The 27,508-nt window shown below is 43.8% G+C and overlaps 1 protein-coding gene across 1 annotated transcript in view; it reads right to left on the bottom strand.

Annotated features, from left to right (window-relative positions):
- Positions 1 to 3,941: 3,941 nt before the first annotated feature.
- Positions 3,942 to 27,508, bottom strand: part of uvssa (UV-stimulated scaffold protein A) — a 31,590-nt gene continuing 8,023 nt past the window's right edge. The window contains exons 9-15 of the mRNA XM_028589325.1: positions 14,492 to 14,621; positions 9,718 to 9,913; positions 9,128 to 9,241; positions 8,657 to 8,840; positions 8,458 to 8,569; positions 5,055 to 5,232; positions 3,942 to 4,383 (exon numbers count right to left, since the gene is read on the bottom strand). Of these exons, the coding sequence (XP_028445126.1) occupies positions 4,290 to 4,383; positions 5,055 to 5,232; positions 8,458 to 8,569; positions 8,657 to 8,840; positions 9,128 to 9,241; positions 9,718 to 9,913; positions 14,492 to 14,621 (1,008 nt within the window). The 3' untranslated portion in view covers positions 3,942 to 4,289. The remainder of the gene's footprint in view (positions 4,384 to 5,054; positions 5,233 to 8,457; positions 8,570 to 8,656; positions 8,841 to 9,127; positions 9,242 to 9,717; positions 9,914 to 14,491; positions 14,622 to 27,508) is intronic.

Below are 27,508 nucleotides of genomic sequence, written 5' to 3'. Positions count from 1 at the left end.
GTCAGAAATCCTTTTTTCATACATACACCAACATTTGGAATGACATTCCCCATCACGTCAGAACACTACCGTCCATCACATATTTCAAAAAGGCATACAAACTGTACCTTCTCAACAGTTACACTTGCACTCATTGATTGTTCATGTATTGTCCAAGTCTTGTTTTCAACTGTCTGTATTGTAGTTTTTAGTTGTCTGTATCTGTCTAGCCCATGCTAACGTCCTTTAAGTCTGTCCTTCAAGTATTTCTGTCTTCATGTGCCGTAACTGTGTTCTATGTTCTACGTTTCGGCAGAACAGAAACCTGCTGGAAACCAGTTTTTAAACTGAGTCAGGCCCGTTTAAACTATTTTTAAATAAAAAAAATATTATATTATAAACTATATTACTTTTAATCCTTTCCTGTATAATAAATGAAAATGAATGAATACATACAGAATAATATTAACCATAACTAAGTGAATGTGAGATAAAGGAAGTGAAAGGAGCAGGATGGGTGGAAACAGCAGAAGGCCAGCGGGTCAGAGGTTGGCTCCACAGAAACTACAGCAGACCTTTGAAAATAAGTGAGAAGGGCGCCGCACACCTTGTACAACCTTTGGGCTGAAATGCAATCTCAGAGCCCATTGGCTATTGTCTGACGACCATCTGGATTCTGAGCGTGCTCGGTTTGTCCTGACAGAGCCCAGCCTACACCCTCTTGGCTGCTTTTCTCCCCCTCAACACTTTGAGGTTTGTCGATGATTCAACAACTAGGAATGTGTGCTTCTTTAATGCAGTTACACACTGTTTCCCCAGTGCCTGTGCCTCTGACATTCAAAATAAAACTACAGGTTTACTGCCATCTCTCCCGTCCTCCATTAGAAGTGTCCATGTGGGAACAAATCACACAGCTCCCCAACAATTCCAGTTGACCAAATCTTATTTTGCCATCTTTGGAAAGGTATTGTGGAAGTCTGTCTAAGTGGACTACTCAGTCTTCACACGTGGCTGCAGTCCACCTGTAGAGCTCACAATGTGGGTTTGATAATTCATCTAAACCTGATCTGGAATGGTCACCGGCATCCACCCAAACACATCCGGTTCAGGTTCATATAGGCATCCATGTGATTCACTGTTTACATCTCACTCATGCCCTTCTTCCTCTGTGGTTTCATCTCCATCTACTGAGCTGGGTATTAGCACCCCCTGCTGTCCATCTCTGTCCCTAACACCTGCACATCTTCTGATTAAGACGTCTGATGTTCCACGTCCACTACGCCCCACTGAGCAGGTTCATTAACCCTTGTGTTGTTTTCCCATCAATGTTTTGTTTTTCTTGTTCAAAATTTTAAATTACAACTTTTTTTTCCCAACGTTTTGGTCGTCTTTTTCAACACTTTTACTGAAGGTTTTTGTCACTTTCTTTTGACGTTTTTTGTCCCTCATTTGTACACTTTTTTTTTTGGGGGGGGGGGGGTTGTCGCTTTTTAGACATTTTTGTAAAGTTTTTCAATATATATATATATATATATATATATATATATATATATATATATATTTTTTTTTTTTTTTTTTTAAATGCTATAACATTGAATAAAACACCCACATTCAATGAAAGTAGTGAACTGATAGTTCATTTTACTTGTGAAGAGCGTTGTATGGAAACATCCACGTTATTTTTTGGACAATCTGGTTAAAAAGAAACTAAAATTGAAATAGAAAAATTGAAAATGGGTGAAATTTGACCCGAGGACAACAGGAGGGTTAAAACCATCAACATTAAGTGTACCACAGTCAATCCAACAGCTAAATTTGCTCTATCTAATGTTCAGTCTCTGTCAAACAAAACCTTTATCCGGAATCATTTGATCACATCCCATAATCTGGATTATGACTGGGGACTGCTGCTGACACTAAGTGGACCTCTGCCCTCCTGACTGTAGTTATTAACTCTCCAGGAGCACAGGCCAAGGTGGAGGCCTTGCTGTGGCCTTTAGCAGCAGGGTGAGAACCACAGTAGAGCCAGGGGGAGCCAGGGGTAGCGAGAGGGAGCCAGAGGGAGTCAGGGGAGCAAGGGTGGAGCCAGGGGGACCAAGACGCACCCTCTCAATGGGGCAGAGAAGATAACTAGGACAGGCTGAACCCTATTCAATTGGTGGAGTGATTCAAAGATGGAATGGTAATGCCGGGTTCACACTGGATAAGGAAGCGTGCCTGGAAGCGGCGCCCATGTTAATTTATTGGTAATTTATTGGTTTTATCATTTTATTGGTTATTATCATAGGACGCGACGCAGAGCTCTGCTTCATTGTTTCTATTTTGGCGCATATTTCAGCACCATGGACAGAGTGCGGAGGTCTTATCGGCATTTATATAGCCTAGAAATCTAGACGCACCCTAGCGGCAGCAAATTTATTTTGCAGCCAGGGTCAGTCTAGGCACTCTCCGTTGGCTTGCGAGCTGGAAAAACCAAATTTTGGTCAGGCCAATCACATCGTGTATAGAGTCAGTGGGCGGGCAACAGCGGCCTTCTGGAAGACTTGGAGTTAAGCTTTTCTTTGAGAAAAGAACAAAGAACGGCACAGAAATCATTCTTAAAAAAGGAAGATGTGTTTAGAGTTTTGCTGGCCGGATACGGCAAAAGTTTAATCTATCAACTATCTTTGCCACCTTCTTCGTTGCTCTGCCTGGTTGTAGCGCTATCCTATTACGTGCAGAGGGAATTTGAAAGACAACAGTTTATCCTGCCCCTCGGATTGAGCTCCGTCAATGGTGAGTTCCCAGACCTGATGTGGGTCTGGCTTGTCAGGCTATCATTTATATACTTTATATACAGGCTATCATTTATTCAGATCCTTTAATGCAGTAAAAATACAAATACCACACTGTGAAAGTACTACAAGTAAAACAAAGTATGTAAATATTGTATTGGTTACCATAGTCCATAAATGTATGAAGGCATGCAGAGAATGGGGGAGGACCACTAACCCCTGTATGGCTGTGTGTCTGTCTGTCTGTCTGTCTGTCTGTGTGTGTGTGTGTCTCTCTGTCTGTTTGAGTTTTACCAAATTAAAAGTTTATAACGTAAAACATATAACATGGAATTCATTCCATAATGATCCCATTCATCCTTAGTTCTTTTGTCTGTAACTTCCAGTCCAAACCTTCTCAATATGGTGCTGCAGGTCTGTGTGCTGCATGGAAATCAGATTTCATTGTTTGAGTTATGCAGATGGGGTCAGACCAGATTAGTGAAAACTTTTCTCTACTCTTTTTTTTTTTTTAACTTTATTGTGAATACATACAAAAACAAAAAAACATTAACATTGTCCTGAGACTGGGCTTCATACATTATTTACAATCAGAAACATAAACCATTTAAGGCATAGGCTTGCGTCCTACTTCAGAAAGTCAATAACAGGACCCCATCTTCTTTCAAAAACTGGGGTTTTTAATTGCAGTTGTGCTGTCAACCGTTCCATTAAATAAACTTGTCTTATCTTTTGTGTCCATTGCGTAACGGTAGATGGCTCAGGTTTTAACAAACAGATTGTTATCATTTTCCTTGCTTGGTCTTGAGAAAGATTGTCTGGAAAGATATCCAGTAAAAATGTTTGGGAGTCTAAAGAGATGCTCACTTTTAGTAGATTTTCCAAAATGCCCTTAATGTCCCTCCAAAAGTTAAGTATGATAGGACAGTCCCAAAAGATGCGAGTTTGATCACCGACAAATCCACAGTTTCTCCAACATTTGTCACTCCTGATACTCTTGGCGAGTCCTGAAAAATCTGATTTTCGTCTTCCAATCAAACTCCCCTCTACTCCTTTTCAGACTTTGAATATCTATTTATGTTGTCAGATTAAGTTTCGTGTTCATTTGTTTTAAAGTGTGACATGTTTGAAATGAATAAATTAACTAAATGAAGCGAATGAAAGTAGAGAACAGAACAAAGAGACAGATTCACAGTTTAAACCTGAACATGTCCATGTACAACACATGGCTTTAATACTAACATCAACCACAAATTCAACTAGAACATACAAAAACAAGAGTACAAACGATATTAACTTACACAAAATGGAAATTGCATTTGGATGATAAGGCAATATTAGGCCAATTTGGCCGATAAATGAGACCAAAATAAATACAATTGTAATTCATCAAGTGTGTCAGAAGTTGTACACGTCCTTCTCCTCAATACCTTATCAGACAGCAGTGAAATCATTCAACTGTTCAAACAGACAATGTTAGCAGATTGATAAACTGCACGTGCACATCAGTAAAAACAACTTCAGTGTGTGTGTCGGTCAGTTGAGGGCGTAGTTGAACTGGTTGGAGAACTTGTCGTGTTTTCTCCTGTCATCTTTGCCCTGGACCTCTGCTACTCTGCGCATGGCACTCCTGAACAGAGGATGGACACCATGAAACATTCAGCGGGAAAATCTTCACACAGAAACATTGGCTGAGGAAACATATGCATAGTTAGAGATAAAGCACGAAGCTACGGACTTGTTTGACCATTAAACATTTAGCTGTGAGACTGCCCGCCTCTTTGAATGAACAGATAATGGTTAGTGTAGGAGCCATATATTGTAAGTTGTTTACGGTCTCATTTATATCATATATTGATTATTATATTGTGCACTTATATTGTAGGTGGTGGGCGTTTTCATAACGATTTGAGCGTAAGTGATAACATATTTTGTTTGATTCACCTGGGCCGCCGCACTAACGCACGTATTTCGACTCACAAAGTTACTTCACATTCGGTAACTGTAGTGCTAGTTGTATTTTACGTGTGGAGAAATAAATCATTGCAATACAATCTCGAGCGTGTCACAGTGTGTTTACTGTATGCATCTCTCAGTGTTTAGTCCCTCGCGGCAGCACTTTGTTGGACTGCTTACAGTCGCAACAGTTAGTTTTTACAGCATCTGCTCTGCCAACAACGACACAAAAGTGTTTTGGTAACTTTTGGTTAATATCAAGCATTGCACACTGCAACGCTGTCAATTCAGATATACTCAAGTGGAAAGAAAATGCTGTTCCTGCAGGGACAGGGAGTGACGTACTTGTTGAAGACTTTTTTCTCCAGCCTGGAACGGGAAGTGTTGGCGCTCTGCTTCAGGTCGCTCAGGTTGGGGTATTTCTTCTTCTTCTTTCCTTTCCCTTTTTTCCCCACCCGGTCAGAACCCAGGTCTTCTCCTGTCGCCGCCTCGATGTCTCGCATCAGCTCTGCATCACGCCAGTCTGCAACAGAAAGACATCTTTTGAATCTCCAGGCTGATGTTTTCATCTATGGCTCGGGGAACACACAACATACTAAAGGATGAGGTAAGATGTGGCTTTCATTCAAAGCTCCGTGGTCCTGGTGTGATTTGAGCCAGTAAAGTGTGTCATAGTTTCAGCAGGTTCTACAATACTTTATGTTTGCGTGTGTTATACAAACTGAATCTATTCGAAAAGCAGCGACGTGACTTCACAGAGCAGCTGCCTCAGTCTCCTGTTCAAACAGCTTCTCGCTCTCTCACTGACAAAAAGTCACGTGATGAAAAGTGTAATGAAGTCATTACAGCCGATAACATCAATGAGCCCACAGCTTTACAGAGCACAAGTAGTAAACAGTGCATGCTCATTTGGATCAAATAGTGGTGTTAATGAAAAGTGTAATGCCATAATTCTGCGTCTGCGATCAGAGTAACCGCCGTCTAAAGGAAGAGACGCGTCTGGTTAATGACCTACTGCGCTGGAATTAGAGATAAAGCTGCAGTAATGCAAAGTAATTACACTGTGATTGTGATGGGCGCTCCACTCTGTCAAAACGCTGACCCCAGCTCAGTGTGTGTGTGTGTGGGAAGGTGGGGGGGTATTAATCAGCCGGTCTGACCCTGGGTCTGACTGGACCTTTAACTATCCCTCATCACACACACACACACACACACACACACACACACACACACACACGCGGAGCAGTAATTGAAAAGCAGCTGGTGTATTTAGGAGAATCATTAATGCCAGAAGAGGAGCAGCTGCATTTACAATGTGTTGGTGTGTGTGTGTGTGTGTGTGTGTCTTCTATCACTTTGTTGTTGTGATCTTAGAGAAGTTTGAGAAAGAACAAAAATACAAAATAACATGAAAAAGAACGTTTAATTGCACACTGTAATCAGTGTTGCAGCAGGACCCTCTTCTCTGTCAACACCTCTGAGCCCTTCCAGCCGGGGTCTGTGTGTGTGTGTGTGTGTGTGTGTGTGTGTGTGTGTGTGTGTGTGTGTGTGTGTGTGTGTGTGTGAGATGATTCAAAGGTGATGTAGCAGAACTCGCTGCCACCAAGGTTTACCCTCAGCACAGATCACAGCCCAGACAGACCATTTACAGGCAACAGTGTTTATTCTGACTGACCACACTTTTAACACAACTTTATGACCACAAGCCGTGCGCCGCTGTCTGCCCGGCTACTGGCAGGCTCACAGCCCGTTTTAACAAAAGAACCAACAAAACAATATCTCACAGCGTTGTGTCTCTGAGGTGTGTGGCAGTCATTTGAAGGTCCAGCACGCTACTGCATATAAAAGGGAGAGTTTAATTAGTACAACGATCAGCTGAAATAATTAACTCTCCTGGCACTGCTCTCCTGATCTATCCCCACACCTCTCTCCACTGCAGCTGATTGCAGACCACACCCACCTCCACAGGTGAATAACAGCTACTAAAGTAAATCTCCTGTGATTGGAGCTCAGTGTCCAGTTTGAGAGCTTTAGCAGCAGAGATGAAGACATGCTAAGGGGTCTGGACAGCTGTGTGCCACATCACTTACAGTTCAGATTACAGGTGGAGTACTCTGTAATGTGAACTCCATATCTCTACTCTAAACAGTACAAACACAGGGATTTGGCGTCTAATGCCCTGCAGACTTCTGGGTGTAATACACTAACTGCACTTCATGGATCATAGTTCACCATGTCAGTGGCACCTGCAGCAACACTCTGCTCCCCCTGCGTTCAGTTTTTGGACTGAAATGAACGCTGCTGCGTGCCGTACAGTGGCAGCATGTTTGGATGGTCACTATAAGGATGAGGACCCTGAAAGTGAACCCAACGAGCCCACCAACACCTCTGCAATACAGCCAGCTGCTCCTCTTCATCTTTCATCAGGAGCTCCATGGTGTCCCCCACTACACCCCCGACCCCAGATCCCTTACCAGCCAAACTGGCCCGCTGCTCTCAGATGCTCCAGTCTACCAAACGCTCACTCGGTGAAACACTACCGATCCTTTGACCAGGGTCAGGAGACAGCCATGTCTGTCGCTATGACAACTGGTCTGAGATGACCTTTACAATGTCCCCCACTGCCTGTTTAACGTACACGTACACGTACACACACACACACACACACACACACAGTATTTACCTGTGGCTGTTGGTGTGTGAGGGAGCTGAGGCCATCAGCTCATTCAGGCCACTGCTCCCCCCCCCGCTGTGTGTGTGCGTGTGTGAGATTGACTCATGGATCGATAGTGCAGTTGGTAACAAAAGATGCTATTTCACAACTCACTGGATGGCATGCCACACACACACACACACACACACACACACACACACACACACACACACACACACACACACACACACACACACACACACACACACACACACACACACACACACACACACACACACACACACACACACACACACGCGATCAGCTGTATTATTGGTGCACAAAAAGGAAAACACATCATATCTGTCTATCCACCAGAGCTCACAGTTTGTTCCCCAGCAGCAGAAAACAGCGGCATCTTCCTCACAGAGCAAACCTCTGTGGCTTAAATCTCCATAAAAAGGGAGTATGCTCACCGTGATTTACTGATTATGTGTCAAGAAAGTGAGCAAACTAAAAAGATCATGCTAAAAAGCTCTGGAGAAGGCTAGAAAGTGGACACGAGTCATGTTTTTTTTGTCAAACTACCCGTGAGTAAATTTTTTATATCTACAGTACATATACCACAACCAGGGGTCTTCCTCAGACCACGAGAAAGGTGGTGGAAGACACACAAAAAGGTAGTAAGTAGACCTTGAGGAATAAAAAAACAAACAGTAATGCATCATATTACTGAGAGTGAAAATTGGAAACAAAACCTCAAGGTTTACCTACTTGCTTTTTCCAAAGCTTTTTAACACATCTTACGGTCTTACTAGATTTAGTTGGAGATTCCATTCTGATGGCTGTTTGTAGTGACAGTCTTAAAAGCTAACTGCTTATTCCACTTGGTCAATGTAATACATAAGTAGCTATTGGATATTACTTGATCAAAAGGAAGTGTTTTGGCTTCGGCTGCAGTGCCCCCTCTGCATTTCCTCTTCACTGTGGTTTCACTTTTAGATTTGAAGGTGTGTGAGTGATTGGCAGTGTGGCTGCAGCTGGACCCTGTCCCTCTCTGTGACTCTTCCAGTATGTGGGTGCATGGCTCCTCACCAGGTTGCTCCTCCCTCCTCCTCCTCTCCTCCTGCTCCTCCCTCAGTCGGTCCTCCTGCCGGCAGGGTCGGCCCTCCTGGTCTCGAGGAACGATGGGCCCATGGAAGGGACACTGCAGCGGGACACACAGTCACAGCTCAAACACACACCCTAACAGCACGGGGGGACAGAGAGAGACCTGCACAAAGTGTCCTGGTACCTTGAGGCGGTCCTGTCTCTGGCACAGCTTCCCCCAGCCAACCGGGGCTCTGCAGTGATGGCTGACCGGAGTGAAGCTCCCGGGGAAGGAGATGTATCTGCTCCGGCTTTCTGCCTGCAGCTCCTTGTTCTCCCGCTCCTCGTCCACATCAATGGGTACCCAGAACTGATGTTGAGAGGCCGACCTGCACATGGACAAGACACAGGACCAGCAGGGATTCGCAGGCATAAAAAAAAAAAAACAGACCCAGTTCAATGTAATAAGTAATTCATAAAATAAAACTAATTGTTATTAAAACAACATACATCCTTTATCTGATAGAACAAATGAAATACTGAAACACATGCACCGACATTCAGTTACTAAGAAAGCAATGCCAGGACAGATTATAATTCTACTGTTATATTAGAAAACACACGTCTTACTGAACTGTACAGTCATGTGACACATGTGTGTGTGTGTGTGTGTTACTTGATGATCTTGCCGGCGTTGGGCTGCTCCTGGCCCCAGTAGTACAGGTCCAGGCCAAATGGAACCACCGGAGCGCCAGCAGCCTTCTGGTCTGAGCCGGACCGAGAGGAGCTGCTGCCGGAGGACAGACGAGAGAAACAGACGTCATGCACAGACAAGTTCCACTCGGAGTGTGAAACCTTTTCATACACGGTCCTGAGCTCGGAATACCTGGACAGCACACTGTGGGTCTGATCCGTACAGAGGAATACACAGTGAAATACATCTGAACTGCTTGAACTAAAAATTGACGTTAACCAGCGGCGATTCTAGGATCAGAGCTTTAGGGGTGCTTGGCACCCTTTTAACGTCACTTTTTTTAAAACGTTTTTCTACTGTGCTAACTGTGCATTTAAACATAATTTTGGACCATCATGGTAGGGGACACACTGAATTATGTCACTAGAAAGAAGAAATAATACTTTAACTAAGCCATAGGGCCATTACTACAAAGGTGAGGTGGTATTACAAATAAAATTGGATAGGCGGTGAACAGAGCAGAAGGATGAGAGATGAGGACAGGTGGAGGGAGAGGACTACAGCAGGTGTACCTGGACTCAGGGGGCGGAGGCAGGCTCTGTCTGAGGCGGCGCAGCGTGGCCGCCGCACATGTTGGGTCCTGCTCCTCCTCTATGAGTCGCTTCAGCCGCCTGGAGGAGGAGGAGGAGGAGGAGGACGGAAGAGGTGCAGCTGCAGGACTTGTAGCAGGTGGCGGTGCTGTGGAGGTGGACGGAGCTGGATCGAGACCTGCAGACCAACAGAGACCAAAGGTCAGGATCATCCTGAATGCTGGGCTGCAGTCAAACCACCATCCGGTCCAGACATCTACACATCCTCACTACATTTACATTGTGTGTGTGTGTGTGTGTGTCTGTCTGTCTGTCTGTCTGTGTGTGTATGCTTGCATGTCTGTGCGTGCGTGTGTCTGTGTGTCTGTGCTTGCGTGTCTGTGCGTCTGTGTGTGTGTGTGTGTGAGTGTTTGTATGTGTGAGTTTTATTAATTATCAGTTGTACATTTTTCTGTATGTTCAGAATTGTCTCACACTGTTCTCTGAGCTGTGATATGGAGATGAAGTCAGAGGCCCATGTAGAGGTTTGGCTTACTGTGACACAAGTACAGGTACATTCCTGTAGCTGTAACCGGGGATTTCCACTGGATGCATAACGGCTGCGGACCGGCTCCGCTGGGTGTCTGCTGCGTGCTCCGCCATCCGTCAATACCCACCGGGTCCGGATTTGTTGCGGAACGCGAATTCACGTAGAATAGAACCACAAAACCAACCAGAGGAGTAGAGGGGAACGACTCTGTGCTGTGTTTTCAAGGTGTAGTGCAGGGAAATATGATCCGCCGTGAGCACGGTGTATTTTATTTTGAAAATTAACCGGATATGTATTTTGTTTCTGTGCTCGACTTCCTGTCCCGCACTGTCTGTCGTGTCCGTCAAAAATAGAAGCTCTGCGGAGGGCAACGGAACTGGGACGGAGTAGGGATGCAGGCGTTCCGCAGTCAGTGGAAATACACACACTGACTTTAATGGAAACCTAATGACTCCGTCGACATTGCGGAGACGTTCCGCATCCAGTGGAAATTGCCAGTAAGGCTTGGGAAATCTGTCAACTGAGTAAACAATGACATAAAACATTTGCAATATTCACCTTTAACCATCTTTGTGTTCCCCTGTGCTTTGTGTTCGATATTTGAGTATCTCTGGAGAGGTCAGAATGTCTCCATAACATGTGTGTGTGTGTGTGTGTGTGTGTGTGTGTGTGTGTGTGTGTGTGTGTGTGTGTGTGGTCAGCAGGCTCTAGGGACTGAGCAGACTTGCAGGTGAGGTCAGAGGGCAGCAGTAAGCTGATCCCACACATTATGAGGGCTGAGCTGGAGATCAGAGAGTCAGTCACTGCCACGGGCCACCACGCACATGATCGGCCTTGTTCTGTTTGAACAGGAAGACAGCCTGTCTGCATATTTACTCTACTGCTTTAATTACAAAACTATTTACACACAAACCAGTCAAACTGTCTGAGAACTAGTGCAGAAAGTTGGTGAAATATAAAGGGTTACATACACACTTATACGTTTTAAAACACTTCCACACTACTGCGGCGTTTCCAAGCCCCTAAAACAGAGACCTTTGGAAATGCTGCCAACTCGTTTAACTTTGTAAACTCCAGGTAACGTTGTAGTCTGGACGGACACAAACTGAGACGTTTGGAAACGATGATGCAGACATCCAGAGGCACTCTGATTGGGTCTTATCAGTCCCGACATGTCCTTCCCTGATTGGTCACGCCACTATCAACTGACCCTTTATGGAAGAAATCAGGCCATGAGCCATGACTACCGGAGGTTAATTCAACATGGATAAAGAGTCACAGCTGTTTGTGCCCTTGTTGTCAGTGCTAGCAGCTGCTGTGCAGTTAAACTCTGCGTTTTATACAATACATGCTGAAATGCTTACATGCCTTACATCATTTCAACTTTCAAAGTACGGTGATTTTGAAAAAGAACTGACCAAAGTAATGGCATGTCTCTCCACACCCTTTCCTCCTCCCTTCCATTCCTCTCCCTCCCTCTCTTTGTAAGATGGTGAAATCCCAACTCAATCTTTTTTCAAGCCGCCACATGGCCGAGGTTTGTCTGGATGTTAACCACAGATCAATGGAGGAAATGTGCGGGGGGGTTGGTTAGAGAAAGAGAGCAAAAAAGGGGGTTAAGGGGGTTTGAGGGAGAGAGCGCAAGAGAGAGGAAAGGCGGAAAGAGGTATTGATTTTCTGGGGTTAAGCAGGGCCTGTAATTAAAATGTTAATTTGAGAAAGAGAGAGATAGTGTCCTGACAGCAGAGAGAGGGATAAGAGGACTGATAATCAGAATGACAGAACAGGACAGGAGGGGAAGAAAGAAAGAGAGAGAGAGAGAGAGAGAGAGAGAGAGAGAGAGCCAGGCTTTCTCCGAATGAACGAACACTGGAAGAAATGAGGAGAAAAGAAAGAGAGGAAATGTGGAGAAATGATGAATGTGATCCACTGGCTGAGAGAAAGAGTCCGAGGAGGAGAGAAAGCAAACGAATAATAGAGGAATGGTGACATACTACTGAGAAATATCATCCCAGACATTCATTTTAGAATCAGATCAAATCTACTGACGTTATCCACTAGTGTGCATTATAAAGCCGTCTGATTTCACACTCCCCCTCCAGCTGTGCTGCTGGTGCTGTACACTCTCACTAGCACACCAACTGATAAATCCACAGGTGAAACTAGTCCCCAAGAAAAACACTGTTTATTTCTGTTAGAGGAGCATCTGCCACGTGCAGTGTGTCACGACATCACTGAGCCTTTTCTCAAAATGAAACCATCTCTTCGTAAACCCTGATTGCATCTTCGGTGGGAACCAACAGGCCTGGGGAGAGCCACAGATTGGGCAGGGGAGTCCGGGAGTTTTGAGAGACAGACTAATGAGTTGTTGGTTTGGATTTCTCCATTTGATGTCTCGAGAATAGAGTGATTCCAGCCTTGTCCTTTAGAACAAATCCAACAGATACTCATCCTAACCCTTTACAACAGATCCAACAGATACTAACCCTAACCCCTAACCCTTTAAAACAAATCCAACAGATACTCACCCTAATCCTTTACAAGAGATCCAACAGATACTAACCTTAACCATACATTCATGAAATGCACAGACTGAAGAATACATGTCAAAATCCAACCAGCAAACAGATAGTGCCTTCGTTTATTTGCTGGTGTGTGTGTGTTAGTGGGGGGTAGAATCTAGGTGCAGGGCTAATAGGGGCTCATTAAAGAGGTTGCATTGTTAATTTGGTATGGCCCCTGTAGATCATTACCTAGCCCACTAATCACCCTGACACACACACACACACACACACACACACACACACACACACACACACACACACACACACCTGTTTGGGGCTCATCAGATACTATCTAATTACTTTAGCGTCTAATTGATTAGTAATGGAGGGAGGTGGGAGCAGAGAGCGACGGGCTATCAGGTAGAGATGAGGCTCGGTGTGAATGTAATGGTGGCGGGGGGGGCTCACCACGACTCACCAGGGGTCAAAGGCCACAACATGGCTGAGCCAGCAATACCAGCAGTGTCTGCAACATGTTCTGTTCTGGCGTTATTAACACAGACACACACAGTAAAGTGATGGGTGAATATGGCTGACAGAGCTTTACTGTTTACTGTGGCCTGCAGCTCATCACGACAGAAACATTCAAATTCCATCATACGTTTAGAAAAAGCATGTAGGTTCACAGCTGACGCTGCAGGTGGTTAATGAGAGAGTGCTGCCTGCAGGCCACATATGATCCATACAGTTCAACACAACGCAGAACACTGTGCGTGTGTGTGTGTGTGTGTGTGATGGTAAATGGATGTGTTGACAGGACAATATCCATCAAAGATATACGGGAAGGGAAAATGCTTGAGGAAAAGAAACCATCTGTCTCCATTACAGGGCCGAGCTGCATTCTCATAGTTAGCAGTCAGAAGCAGCGGGGATGAGGGGGGACACCACCACACACTGATTAGGCTCAGTATGGCCACGTCATCTCTGGATACACATTCTGGATTACTTTGCATGTGCTGTAAAGCCAACCTGAGTGGACCAACACACAGCAGTAAGGCTTTGCTTCAGTAATCAATATTTCTACATGAACAAGGTCTCCAATGACTGTGGGTCGTGCTAAATGGTTCTGATCAGCTCTGCAGGGGGTTTGAAGCCTCTTTCAGATCATTGTTTTGGTCTTACCGCCCCAAAATTCCCCATCTGATTCAGTTTTGCTGCTCTGATGAACCTGTCTCCAGCAGAGCAGCAGCTCAAGAGACATTTCCCTCAGACACTTTGGATTTAATCCAATAAACAAACTATCAAAGTGTTGGCTTCTTATAGAGAATCTTTGGCTACACGTACCTGTCGGTCTCATTAGACTTGTAGTTCTTTTTGTAGTTCAAGAGACTTACTCTATGATCGTTTCACTAAACACACACACACACACACACACACACACACACACACACACACACACACACACACACACACACACACACACACACACACACACACACACACACCTTTGACCATGGTTGTATAAATAAAGCCATGTAAGTAGCGGTCACCTGCACATGAGCAGCTGCTGAACGCTGGTCTTTGAAGAGTGGCTGTGTGTTTGTGAATCTTAAAGGATTAGGGCAGCAGCAGGTCTTCTTCTGTAGCTTAACCTCACTGTTTATGCACGTGTCTGTAGGTGCGCACGTGTGTGTGTGTGTGTGTGTGCACGTTGAACTCATACCATACTCGGCTCGTAGATGCTCTGGAATGTGTGGCTCATATCCTTCTTTCTCTGGAACCTCATCAAAATCATCATCATCATCCTCATCATCATCATCGTCGTCTTCCTCTCCGTCTGCGGAAGCCTTCATCTGAGGAAGAGGAGGTAAGGTATAAACACAGTAAACTTGTTTTAAACTGCATGGTGTTGTGTGGAATGGCAGTCCTATTCATTTTTAAAATTAGTTTCGACAGAATAATCCCTTATCACTGCCTGTCCCACATATCGAGGTCCTTAGGGGACAGAGAAAAAAATTAAGACTGAGATGAAAACTCCAGAAAGAGTAAGTAAGTCAATCTTGAGTTAAGATTAGTTTGCCAAACTACTGTTCTGTTACCAAGATTGCAGTGCAACAGTAGCCCCCACTATTGCCTGTGTGTGGGACTGTCATTGATGAAAAACAACTAATATCATAATATACTATACATAAGGCACACACAGAACAAGATATATGCTAGGGCTATCTAACATTTACTTTAGGTCCAATTATGCAAAACAATAAACACCCAACTGTACCCAGCTCTTTCACCCCTATACAGTAGATCATATATATCTGCAAGTGCACTGAGCAATCCAATTACTGGATGTGCCTGGATTTCCTTCAGCAAAATTTAAAGAAAAAGTACATTTCTTTGGTGCAAAAAAAGAAGGCTTTGGCACTAATCGGGCAAATTCACAAAAGGATTGCACAGGTTTTGAGAGTATTTATCCTGCACAAATCAGAAAAAAAGAAACTGTGTAATTCTCAAAGCACCAGCACAGGGTGAAATGCACCCCGAACTGCACTGCACAGAAAACAGTTTCTCCGTGCACCCCTGCAGCCACACCCAGTTACAGTGAAATGATCAGCGTCTTCAGAGAGTTGGTGGTGATGAAGCACATTTATAAGAAGGGTCCTCCGCTTCAATCACCTTCTTCTTTCACAGCCTGGAGGTTTGAAAACAGCAGCAGCATTCACAGACTGGATATTAAATGAAAGTTTAACTTGCTGGAGACTTTCTTCAGAAAGATAAACTGGAAAAGAGGCTGAAAGTACTCCATCACTGCCATCAACACTGATTGGGCCTCCACATTGGTGGCACATTGTCCATTTAATAACCACATGAAATCAATCCTGAATATCATCACCAAACACAGCATGACTTCAGAAAAAGGTTTATTAGACACAAACAGGAGGAAACAGGGACTTTTTGGGGACTATTTTCAGCCGCGGATAAATCCACGTTTGGTGCTCTAGTGAGTATTTATGGCAGCAGTGTGTGAGGGATGAGTCAGAATAAAGTACAGTGTGTTTGTGTGTGTGTTGATGGTGATGCAGGAACATGTTCAGCAGTGTGGCTTTGGACATGGACACGCACACACAAACGCACGCACGCACGCACGCACATCAACCAGACTACACACACTGAAATGGTGTATACTTCTGTACTGCTTATCTCTCATTCCTGCACTCTCCTCTCAGGGCTGTGTGATCTCTGTTGCTTAGGATGAGTGTGCATGTGTGTGTGTGTGTGTGTGTGTGTGTGTTGTTGTGTGTGTGTGATGACCAGCTATCAGCACTAAGCAGAATTTATGGTTTTTAATTTCCTTGTGAGGTTGTTAGCCATTGGCTGGGCTACAATGCAGAACACAACACTCCATACACACAGGGGTCATTTCCATAACACAGATGTATGTGTGAGTGTGTGCGTGTGGTGGCTGCTGTGTCTTTAACAGCTGGGACACAGATACACACTCCAGTCTACCAGCGTAATAATCACAGTGATTAGCATTAAGAGGAGCAGTAAAACCTAACGTTAAACTAACCCTTTATTCCCAAAGGCCTCTTTTTCATTAGTGTGTAATAACAGAGTGTGTGTGTGTGTGTGTGTGTGTCTGCTGATAAAGCACATTACAATGTTGGAATTAGTTTACAAATGAGGAGTCCTTGGATGATGACTGAAGCCCGCCCACACAAGTGAACCATAAGACGGCATCAGTTAACCATGTCACGACCCTGAACACACCTCTGGGTGCAGCTCTCTCACTCACACACACACACACACACACACAAATTACAACACTTCATATTACAATTCTCACTATTCAAATAAAGCAGAATCTAAACAATTAAAGGCTAATTAGCTGTCATTATTACAGCCACAGAGTCTGGTACATGGTGGCTAGTCTAAGAGTTATCAAAGAAGAAGAAGAAGAAGAAGAAGAAGAAGAACCATGGTGCCCTGGCTGTATTCCTCCTCTGTCTTTAATATATATACTGTAATATTGATTTAAACTCTTATGTAACTCAACCGTCACAACGTATTACAAACACTGACGATGTTGGCTTGGCTGCTTGTTGTCAGCTATAAACTCAGCCTGATTGGCTTTTTAATTGAAAACAGCAGGCTGCTGCTTATTTATTGTTCGGTAAAATTGGTCCGGTACCAACTACAAAATGCATCAACCGGCCTTGATGGTGATCTTGCTGATCATATAGGAGACTTGTAGCCAATGCTTCCATCCAACCCTTTTACATAAGCACCTTTCCTGCAGCCCTTTGCACTTCTATTTACAATTTCAGGCAATTCAGGTACTCCAGTTCACCAGACTCTTAATTCTAGTCACCTGAAGCTCAAATACACTTCCTGCTTCCACTCGGCTGAGCAGGTCCGTGTCAGGTGAGTCATTGACTGCAGACATGTGCATGTAGTCAAAGTCCACACGCACGTGTGAACACGAAAGCCCACAAAGGCGACCTCTGTCACTGCTGTCCACCAGCACGGTCACTTTTTCAACGAACACAATCTGCTTACATTAAGCAACGGTTTGGAAAGTAAAGTATGTAGTCTGCAGCTGTGACGAGACCACAGAGATGCTGCTTGGCTGCAGCGAGTGCACAGGCATCCATACAAGACAATAGAGAAGCACAAGCCACAGCCTTTCATTTGTACTATTATTAAAGATTGAATATTAGTTGTTTTCCCACGTTCAAATGCTAATTAGATGCAATCTGTGTCTGTTTTGGAGTACATCACTTTCCAATTCCCACTTACCGCATCAAGCATCCTTGGAAGAATCCAAAGGTGCCAGGGGAATGAAATGAACTTACAAACTTCACACAGAAACACCACCATACCTCAAGTCTTACCATCATACGCTTTCCCCATTTTGTGGATGAGTAAGCTACATGTATTCGAGCACTGCCATCACTCAGTAAAAGCTGCAGGCATATCTTTGTCCTTAACGAAACTCCCAGTGGCAGGAGTAATGGGGGTCAAAGGTTTGAATATGATTGTAAAGCAATTGCTTTCAATGTCAGAAGTGCCATGGTTGTGGTCAAAATGACTTGAGTATTTATTTCAAAGAAGGGTAGGGATGATTTTCAAATCTTTAAATAGTCATTCAATTATACAAAAATAAAATACTATCATCTTGTCTTTTAATAAATATATGTTCCCTTGTTTTGTTTTTAATGCGCTCAGTTCAGCTCTTCCGACCACAGGCCGGGCATGTGAGCGGAGCTCCGGTACTGTTCGATGCATGGTCCAGGCCCTCTCAGAACACATCTGTGCATTTCACACCCACACTATTTCTGTTGATAATCTGCTGCTGTGGCGAGCTTGACACTGGAGTCCACAAAGTTCTTTGAAAGGATGAGGAGACGTCCTACAGTCTTGAGTTTAAGCTCAAATTAAAATACAACGCAGCTTTTCTCTTTGCTCACATGCGCTGCAGTCCGCACACAACGGCTACAAACCGGAGAAAGGCCAAATAGTTCTCAGTGAATACATAATGGTATTATTGCTTGACATGGCCAATCCTTAAGAGGGTGTAACCAATATTTATATATTTTATATGTGTCTAAATGTACTTCCACTTGTTTCTCCTTTTTCCTAGTAGTTGAAAAGTAGTAGTAGCTTTTTCATCAAAAAGTGAACTCCATTATTAGCATTTACAAATGAAGGGACTTGTATCTGTGTGAAATGCACTAAGCAAAAGGTAGTGGGTTAAATTCCCTGACTGATGAAACTGCAAATGATCCTTTTAATCTCAGAAAGGATGCAGCGAAGTCTGAGATACTGAGACTTGATTTGAATTATTTTCTGAATAAAAGCTGAGAGCATGCTGTTAAACACAAGTGTAACATTTTAAACACCAAACCAAACTTTCTCCATTACTCCCCTCCACTGCTACACTTCATCCTCACAGCACAATGGACACACACACACACACACACACACACACACACACACACACACACACACACACACACACACACACACACACACACACACACACACACACACACACAGGCTCTATAGGTTTTGTGCTTGTCTACTTTAATCCTGGCTGGTTTATTCTGCTCTGATCAATGACCTAAGACTAAGAAGTGATCACCCACCTGGAGGAAAACCCTGCCCTAACATCATCCCTTTTCCCCCTCTTTCTGCCTCTTTGTCTCTAATTCACCTTAATTTAATCCTGATAGCATCGAGTGCTGTCGGCCCGCCTGGCAGAGCTGTAAGTCTCGCAGTAGAATTAGCTTTCCTCCAGAAACATTTTGCTGACGGCGAGCGCGGCTAAAATATGGCCTCTATTCCCCCACATGGCTGCAGAGGGAGCTGCTTTGCATTTTAACTTTGGTTTATTCTCCGGACACACGCGAGGAGAAAATCACAAGGCAACACAGAGTTTCCCACAGGAGATAAAAATGGCTTCTTTAACTGAAATTCAAGATTTAGCAGACAAATTAGAAGTGATGGTTGGAGTAAAGCAGGGCCATGAGTCACTGTAATAGGAAAAACTTTAACATTAAAAACAGGCCCAGATAGAAATAAAAATAGTTCTGGAAGAGCAGAATAAATAAGAAAGTTGTTTAAGTAAAGCCGGGCTATGTGTTACTGTAATGGTAATGTTTACTCAAAGATAAAAGAAAGCAGGCTGCTAACTGGAAAATAAGCAAGGAAGAAAAATAAGTAGTTCTTCAACAACTAAATAAAGAAGGTGTGTGTTGGAAGTGCTGGCTTAAGGAAGGACCATTTATTACTTAGACAACAATACAGCTTCAGTGGGGGGGGGGGTGCAACAACAACCATGGTGCTAACAAGTAGCTTCATTTTCATTGTCAAATATTTTTCCAATGTCGTGATTCATCGTCATGCCAATAAAATATTAAAAACATGTTTTTCAATCTTTAAGTTGCTTGTTTTATCCAACTAACAGATACTCAAGATACTAATAAATATACTAATAAAGGGAATAAAGATACTAAAGATACAAATAAATTGTTGGTGAGTGGTTTTCTATTGATGGACCGAACAACTAAATATTAAAGTATACTGTAGAATTAAAGTGACACATCCCCATCCATGGTAGAGACGCCAGTGTGCTTCCCATGCATGGCTGCAGTTGGCTTCCCTACAGCCAGAGCTCAGTCTTTCACAGTGAGCAGATGCTTTCACCTACAAAAACCATGCTAATGGAGAGAAAAGGCCAAAGAGCTTGGGCCAAAGACAAATCCTCCCTAGACAGATCACTATAGCTCAGAGCCAACATGACACACATACACAGGAAATAAAGGTGTCAACAGACAGTAGTCTTCCCAACATTATAATCTGAGACATGGCTCCGCTTAAACACTACATACTGTATGTAGGCTGCTCCTAATGACAATGCAACACCAAAGAGTCCGGTCACGTGCACGCTCCCGTCCAGCTCTGTGAGCACGGCTGGGTATCAAACCTTAATACTGTATGGTGTAGTACTAACCAAAATATGTCTGCAGAATCAGTTATGGAAAACAATCAAATGTAGAAAGAGGTCATTGAATTATTGGTAAGAGTCTTCATCCTGTTTGCTTATTATGATCAAAGATTTATTATTCAAATGCCAAAATTTACTTAAGTTTAGACTGCATTTTCTTCAGGCAAAATTATTTCCATTGGCTGTTTCAACATGACAATGGGTGTCCTGCACTCGTACTAACAACTTTATACGAGTGAACGAAACAAACACGACAGGCAGCCTCATGTGGCCACTGTAGAGGTATGGATTATGCTAATGATCATATCTCCTCCTAATGAACAGGTTTTTATGCAGTCAAGAGTTGGGTGACTGACTTGGAACACTTGTACAAGGAAACCAGGAAAGAAGGAAGACAATTTTAGGATAAGAGTATGTAAATGAAAACAAGCCAATGTCCCTGTGCACACTGCTAGCTCCATGAAGGCATGTTGTTCCCAGTTTGGTGTGGAGGAACTTAACTGGCCTGCACAGAGGCCTCAACACATCCAACACCTTTGGGATCACCTGGAAACATAGACTGTTAAAGGAAGTGGACGTAGCCACTGTGACCATCTTGGTTTATTGGAGCCAGAAAGGACCATATTTGGAAGAGAGGGTGGAGCGGGGGAGGAGCAATGGGTGGATCTGACTAAGAACCCGAGGACACTATGCACGACCCCGTGGTAGCGTCAATCACAAGGTAGCTACGCCAATATAGCGTCCCTGCTACAATCATTTACTAAATGAACATTATTGAAGAGGACTTGAAAGCTATGAAAATGTTTACTGAGCTAATAAATCAAGTGAGAAGTAGACTCATTTTCTAGGCTCAGTTTCTTCTATAGAAACTTTTTGGAGGCGGTGGAGTCGCCCCCTGCTCATAGTTAGATACAATGCAGCTTTAAGGAGCATCAGCTTTGGCTTCACAGAGGTTGACTGGAACACAGACTGCGAGCCAGACCTGCATCACCAACATCCGTGTTGGACCTCACTAACGCTCTTGTGTCTGAATGGGAGCAAATTCCTGCAGCCAGGTTCCACATATGGAGGGAAGAGTGGAGGCTGGTGTTGCAGCACAGAATGCCCATGGTTTTGGTGTACATATGGGTGCAATGTCCGGGTGTCCACATACGTTTAGTCATATGATGTATCTACAGCAGGGAGTAAGATTGATAACTGGGTAAAAAAAGAAATCCATGTCTGAAGAGAAACTCAAGTATGTTGCTGCTTCCACAGGTGTCTACTTATTCAGCTTCTCTAGCATCTCACCCTCTCTCCTCCCCCTTCTCTCCCTTAAATAAGACTCTTATCCTTTATAAAAATGATGTGAGGGCGCCGCCTCGGACAACTGCTCCCCTGACTTCATTTGTCTCTTGGCAAGTTTGATGGCGCTGCATTTAAAAACCCATTCAATCTTATAAACCAAAAATTAAATGTAGTCGACTGTGATGGGCACTCAGTGCATCTGCTATTTATATGCTAATGTACACTCAGCCTGCCAAGGTCTGGCAAATTATTACTGCACAGCCATAAGTCAGGTGTATGGCAGGGAGGGGAGGGGCAGGTTAACCACCATACACACACACACACACACACACACACAGTGAGAGGAGGAGAACACAAGGAGGTGAAGAAGCCTTAAGAGATGTCTCCATTGTCTACACTGACAAGTTAATATAGCTCCCACATGGAAACACACACACACACACACACACACACACACACACACACACACACACACACACACACACACACACACACACACACACACACACACACACACACACACACACACACACACACACACCATTATTTCATAAGGCTGAAATGGAAAATGTCTTTTGGGAATACGGTGTGTCTCTAATGCCATCATTATCACAAGACATTTCCTTTAAGAGAGAGCAAGTGACAAAGAGTTAACTTAATGAACACATTATACACAAATGCATTTATAAACACAGTCATCTTCCTGAGAATATTACACACACACACACACACACACAAAAGAGAGGTAGAGGTGTAACTGTGGAAACTGTGCGGTTACGGCATGCATGATCTTGTATGTGGACTGAAAAATAAGCATCTTTGCTACTTTGTTCCATTTTTCTTGCAACCCAAAACTGACATTGTGCCATTTTAACAGGGGACACGTGTCCTGCAGGACCCCACAAAGGCCTTCCTGTGATTGCTATGGAGTTTAAATTCCTGTTAGTGACAAACATGCTGTGATATGTGGCATTGGTGGATGCTATGTTCTTGTGTCTTTAAAAGTACTAATTTGAAACTTGCTGTTATTCACGCTAATTTCCTGCAGATGCTTGTGTTTAAAAAGTTTTTAACCTCTGGCTTATTTTGCAAAATGAGAACAGGGTTTTGTCAAATAAATATTTAAAAAAATGGTATGGAAAGAAGTGTACTGTATCAGTACTATTATCATACATTATATACACCTTGTTCGTACAGTTTGAGTTCATCATTAACTAACAAATCAATCAGTGTTTTTTTGTTTTCATCATTAGCACTGTTACAATAAGTTATTTTCAGATATTTCTTCTGCTAAAGGAAGTCCGCTGCCGCTGATTGATTTCAACATATTTACAACCTAATTAGGCCTAAAGCTTCCAGTGGAGTCTGACCTATTCAAGGCTTGATTTGCCACAACATCCCACATCTCCATTAGCACCTTGCACTCCTGTTCATTACTAACCAGAGAGGATCCCATGGGATCCCACGCTAATGAGAAAAAAGCTCACCACTCCCTGCGCTCTCGCTCCAGAGCTTCTTCTGCGCTGCTTCAGCCCATTATACTGCTCTAGCCCCAACACCCCCAAACACACAGCCTTTGTCTCTGGGGAGCAGTCAGCTTATATGATGTGTAGGGGGACATCTTTATTTCACTAACCTAGGCTGGCAGCTCTATTAGCCAGCCCAGAGCTTCCCAAACCTTTCCCTGTCAACGAGCTTATTCTCAGCTGTCGCCTTCACTTCCCCCCCGCCCCAGCCTGTCTCCATCTGGTATCAAAACAGTCATTATCATACATTCTCGCCTACTGCCAAAGTGAATTGACACAGTGCTTTTCTTCATTTTATTGAGGACCTATGAGAGCGGGGGGGGGGGGGGGGGGAGAGAGACACCTGGACTGTCCCGAGAAGCTGCAGGGGCCCTGCAAAGACCCCTGGGGGTTTGAGGAGCCCAGCAGCCCAGTTTGGCCTGTGGTCAGTGATATAACACAGGCACGCACGCACACACGCAACGGCCATGGCCTCAATGCACGCACACCACGCAAGACACCACTGCTCCAGAAAAGGCATGTGGAAGCTTGCTTAAAGTTTGCTGCACAACATCTGGACAAGCCAATGACATACTGGGAAAATATAATCTGGTCAGATGACACCAAAATCAAACTCTGGCTGTCATAGCATACACCATGTTTAGAGGAGAAATGGCACTGCACATCACCCTAAAAACACCATACCAACAGTGAAGTTGGCAGGTGGGAGCATCATGGTGTGGGGCTGTTTTTCAGCATCTGGCACCGGCAGACTTCATATAATTGAAGGAAAGATGAATGGAGAAATGTACCGTGACATTCTTGATAAGAATCTGCTGCCATCCACCAGGATACTGAAGATGAAACCAGGGTGGACATTTCAGCAAGACTATGATCCCAAACACACAGCCAAGCAAACTCTCAATTGGTTTCAGAGAAATAAAATCAACCTGTTAGAATGGCCCAGTCAATCACCCGACTTGAATCCAATTGAAAACCTCTGGAAAGAACTGAAGATCAGAATTCATAGAAGATGCCCCCAGAACCTTCAAGATTTGAAAACAGTTTGTGTGGAAGAATGGGCAAAAATCACAGCTGAGCAATGTGTGCGACTAGTTTCTTCATACAGGAGGCGTCTTGAAGCTGTCAAAGGCTTTTCTAATAAGTATTAAATACATGTCAGCAAGTGTGTTCAATACTTTTTCCCTGTCATTTCACTTTATTACACAGAACTTCATTTATGGACTTATTTGATTGATATATTTGTATGTGTGGATTACTTGGGTTGTTACTGAAATCTGGTGAAAATTTCATGCTGATAGCCCCATCAGAAATATCTTTTCTGAGAAAAATGTTGGCACGTTCATTTTGCCCGCTATACATCTCCTTTAGGCTGGCCTAGCATACTTGTATCAGAAATTAGACATTTTATGAAAGCTCTTTTTTCCACAGTTGTCTTAACTTCTTTACTGTTTGCTATTGTCCTTTAAAGTTTTACTCTCTACATGTATGTCCATACTTCCTTTTGTTACTCCATTAATGAAAGAAAACAAACCAACCAATTTTCTGAGGTGCCATAAAGACAACACCAAGATGAACAGAATGCATAATGAAGAGGAACAGAGAAATAGTGGAAAAGAGAGCAGGGGGAAAACATAGTACTGGTATACAACTGAGAGAAGGAGACACATTCAGAGAATGAATGAATACAAACAGAAAGGAGAGAGCGTTGGAGGAGAGAAATAGAGGGATAGTCTTTCTTTGTTTATCTGCAGTGAGAAACAGCCACACCCCATCCATTGTGCTGTGATAAGATGGGTTATCAGCAGTAAACAAGGCTTGGGCCTGTATGAATGGAACCCGGAGTGACTGAATACACTCTTAAAAACAGATATGTTCAAATAAGTCTGCATGTCTTATCCTTTCCTAAACACAAGCCCACGTCTTCCGTTGGCAGCACTCAACAGATGCATGTGGGATTCTCCTGGTCGTAGCCCATACTGGAAACTGCTTTTAAACACATTCAGTCTTCAATAAAGAGCTACAGAACGCTCGGTGAAAGCTGCCCGTTTCTGATACTGTGGAAGTGTTAATACAGAACACAATCCTCAAAGTAACGAGAAGGAACTTTGATTTTGTGTTGATGTTGGTGCCCCCTGTGGACAAAGGTGCTAGTGTTTCCATGAGCCCCACCTTCTCATGGCGTAAAGATCTGGCTGCTGCTGTGTGTGCGTTTGTTTGGGAAGCAGAGAAAGAAAAAGAACACAACAAATGTTGCGGATGACTCATTTTCACATCTGCCACCTGAAGATCGCGGAAAATTGTCCAATGTTACTATATTTTAGGGATGCACCAAATCCAGGGTTCGGATTCAGCAGAATATTGGCCTTTTTTGACAGGGTTCGCTTTAGGAAAAAGCGCCCGGCAGCACCCCCAGCCAAAAGAAAGCGACCCGAGCCGAGCCACACGCCCAACCCGCAATGCCGACTACATCGCCGCTGCCAAAACACCTGTGCAAGAAACATCCGAAAGAATACGAGCCGCGCATTAAGGAATACACACACAGCAACCCCAGGTACGGCAAAGGAAGGACAGTCACAGCTAAACGCTTGTGTTTACCAGACTGCTTCTCCCGGGCTGTCAGCCGTTCTCTCGGAGTCTCCCTACAGAGGGAGCAGAGCGACTGCTGTTCGTTAGCTTTCTAATTTCACCCACCCAACATGCCTTCATCGTACACTGGTTAGCAAAAATTTGACAAACAAAATTGTCACTCATCTGTGATAGAGATTTACTTTCCTACAATGTGAAAAGAGCGTGTGAATTCACATTAAGTTGTTACATTTGTAAGGTATTTTATTGTGTAACCTCTCAGTTGAAGGTTAAGAGGAAGTTACAGTAAACATAGAGCTTTTATTGTGACGGGAAAAACGGAAGTGAATAAAAAGATGTTCTGACAGTTGACTGTGTTGGGGTGGAATAAAGTGAGACGTGCAGTGCTGTCTTGGTTCCGGCATTGGAAGCCAGTGTCTTTATTTTAAAGCCAAACCTGAGTCTAGATGATATAAGAAACCCTCGGTTACACATTTAACTATTTTAGAAGCTGTGGACGTTGTTTACTTCATTAATGTGTTTACTGTGTTAATGGACTGAGGATGGGAGTAGGTTTCGGTTCTGTTTCGGGTTCGAATCTTAACCAGTGGATTCGGTTTTTTGGCCGAACCCAAAAAATCTGGATTCGGTGCATTCCTACTATTTTTATGTTGCATAACATAGGTAGGGTAACAATTTGGCATAAAGAGTGTTACCAATCTTGAAACCTGTTTTTAGAAGAGTTGACAGAATGAATGTTGATATTTCTACAGACATTTGCCTGTTCCTTCAGAGAGACTGAGGGGAAATGACACAAAGTTGAAGTTATTTTTAAAACCTCAAAAGATTCTGGGCTTTAGAGAAAACATTCAGGGCTGTAGTCCCAGGGAATTTAAATACATACAATAACTTTCTACTATCAGTTATTTTCTTTCTCACCAAAACAGCATATGACCAAAGAAAACAGAGACACAGAGCCAAGGAGAAAAGTAGGACTACAAAACAGACATGGCGTCAATGCCAGCACCAGTCCAGGCAGATGAGGGCAGTTTGTGTCCAGAACGCAGCACCCGCGGGTCTACAGGCCGGCTGTGCCAGTCTGACCGATCAGTATCGCTGCAGACATCAAACTGATCCACATTAAATACACTTTCTTCAATACATTTCCTGATAGCAAACCCTGGCCTCATGTTGTCTTCTATAAAAGTCATCCTAATGAGTCCAACACTGGGAGAACATTACACAGGAAAAGACAGCACCGGGATTGGTATACCATGTCTGTATCACCAGATGCCCTGGGTGGAGAATCAGTATCATCAGAGGAAAAGTTAGACTGGTTCATCCCTACTGGACAGAGACCGGAAAGGTCAAACCAGACAAAACAGAAAGACGGACCAAGGTAGCGAAGCTCTCCACAGTACAGTGGGCTGCCATCAGCTCACACCGTGTGGCAAACAGCTTTTACTGAGAGATGGCCTTCAAGACATTGTTGATACATACGACCTAACAGCTCAACGCCACAACATCCAGTCCAGCAGAAGAAACGTACAATTTACACCACTTCTCACAAGCCTTTCTAAGCAGAAATGGTGGAATGCACGGTGAATGGGAGGTCAGCCCACATTAGAGCTGAAGATCTTTGCCCGAACCCGACGGGTTCGGTCTTAATTTCTATCATTTTACACGGGCTCGGGCCGGGCTCGGGCTTGCGCTCTGGGTTGCACGGTAAATGAGCGGTCAGGTGATGTGTTTAAATTAACGCAAAAATAGATGCTGAGGAGGTGAAATGGAGGCTGGCCTCTGGCGATTAAGTTTTGGTTGCACCGGCAAAGAAAGCAAAGTCTGACGTGGA

The sequence above is a fragment of the Perca flavescens genome, chromosome 10 (genome assembly GCF_004354835.1).
Source record: "Perca flavescens isolate YP-PL-M2 chromosome 10, PFLA_1.0, whole genome shotgun sequence".
Lineage (NCBI taxonomy): Eukaryota > Metazoa > Chordata > Actinopteri > Perciformes > Percidae > Perca > Perca flavescens.
Note: the sequence above shows the minus strand (reverse complement) of the source record. Positions and strands in the feature narration are given on the sequence as shown.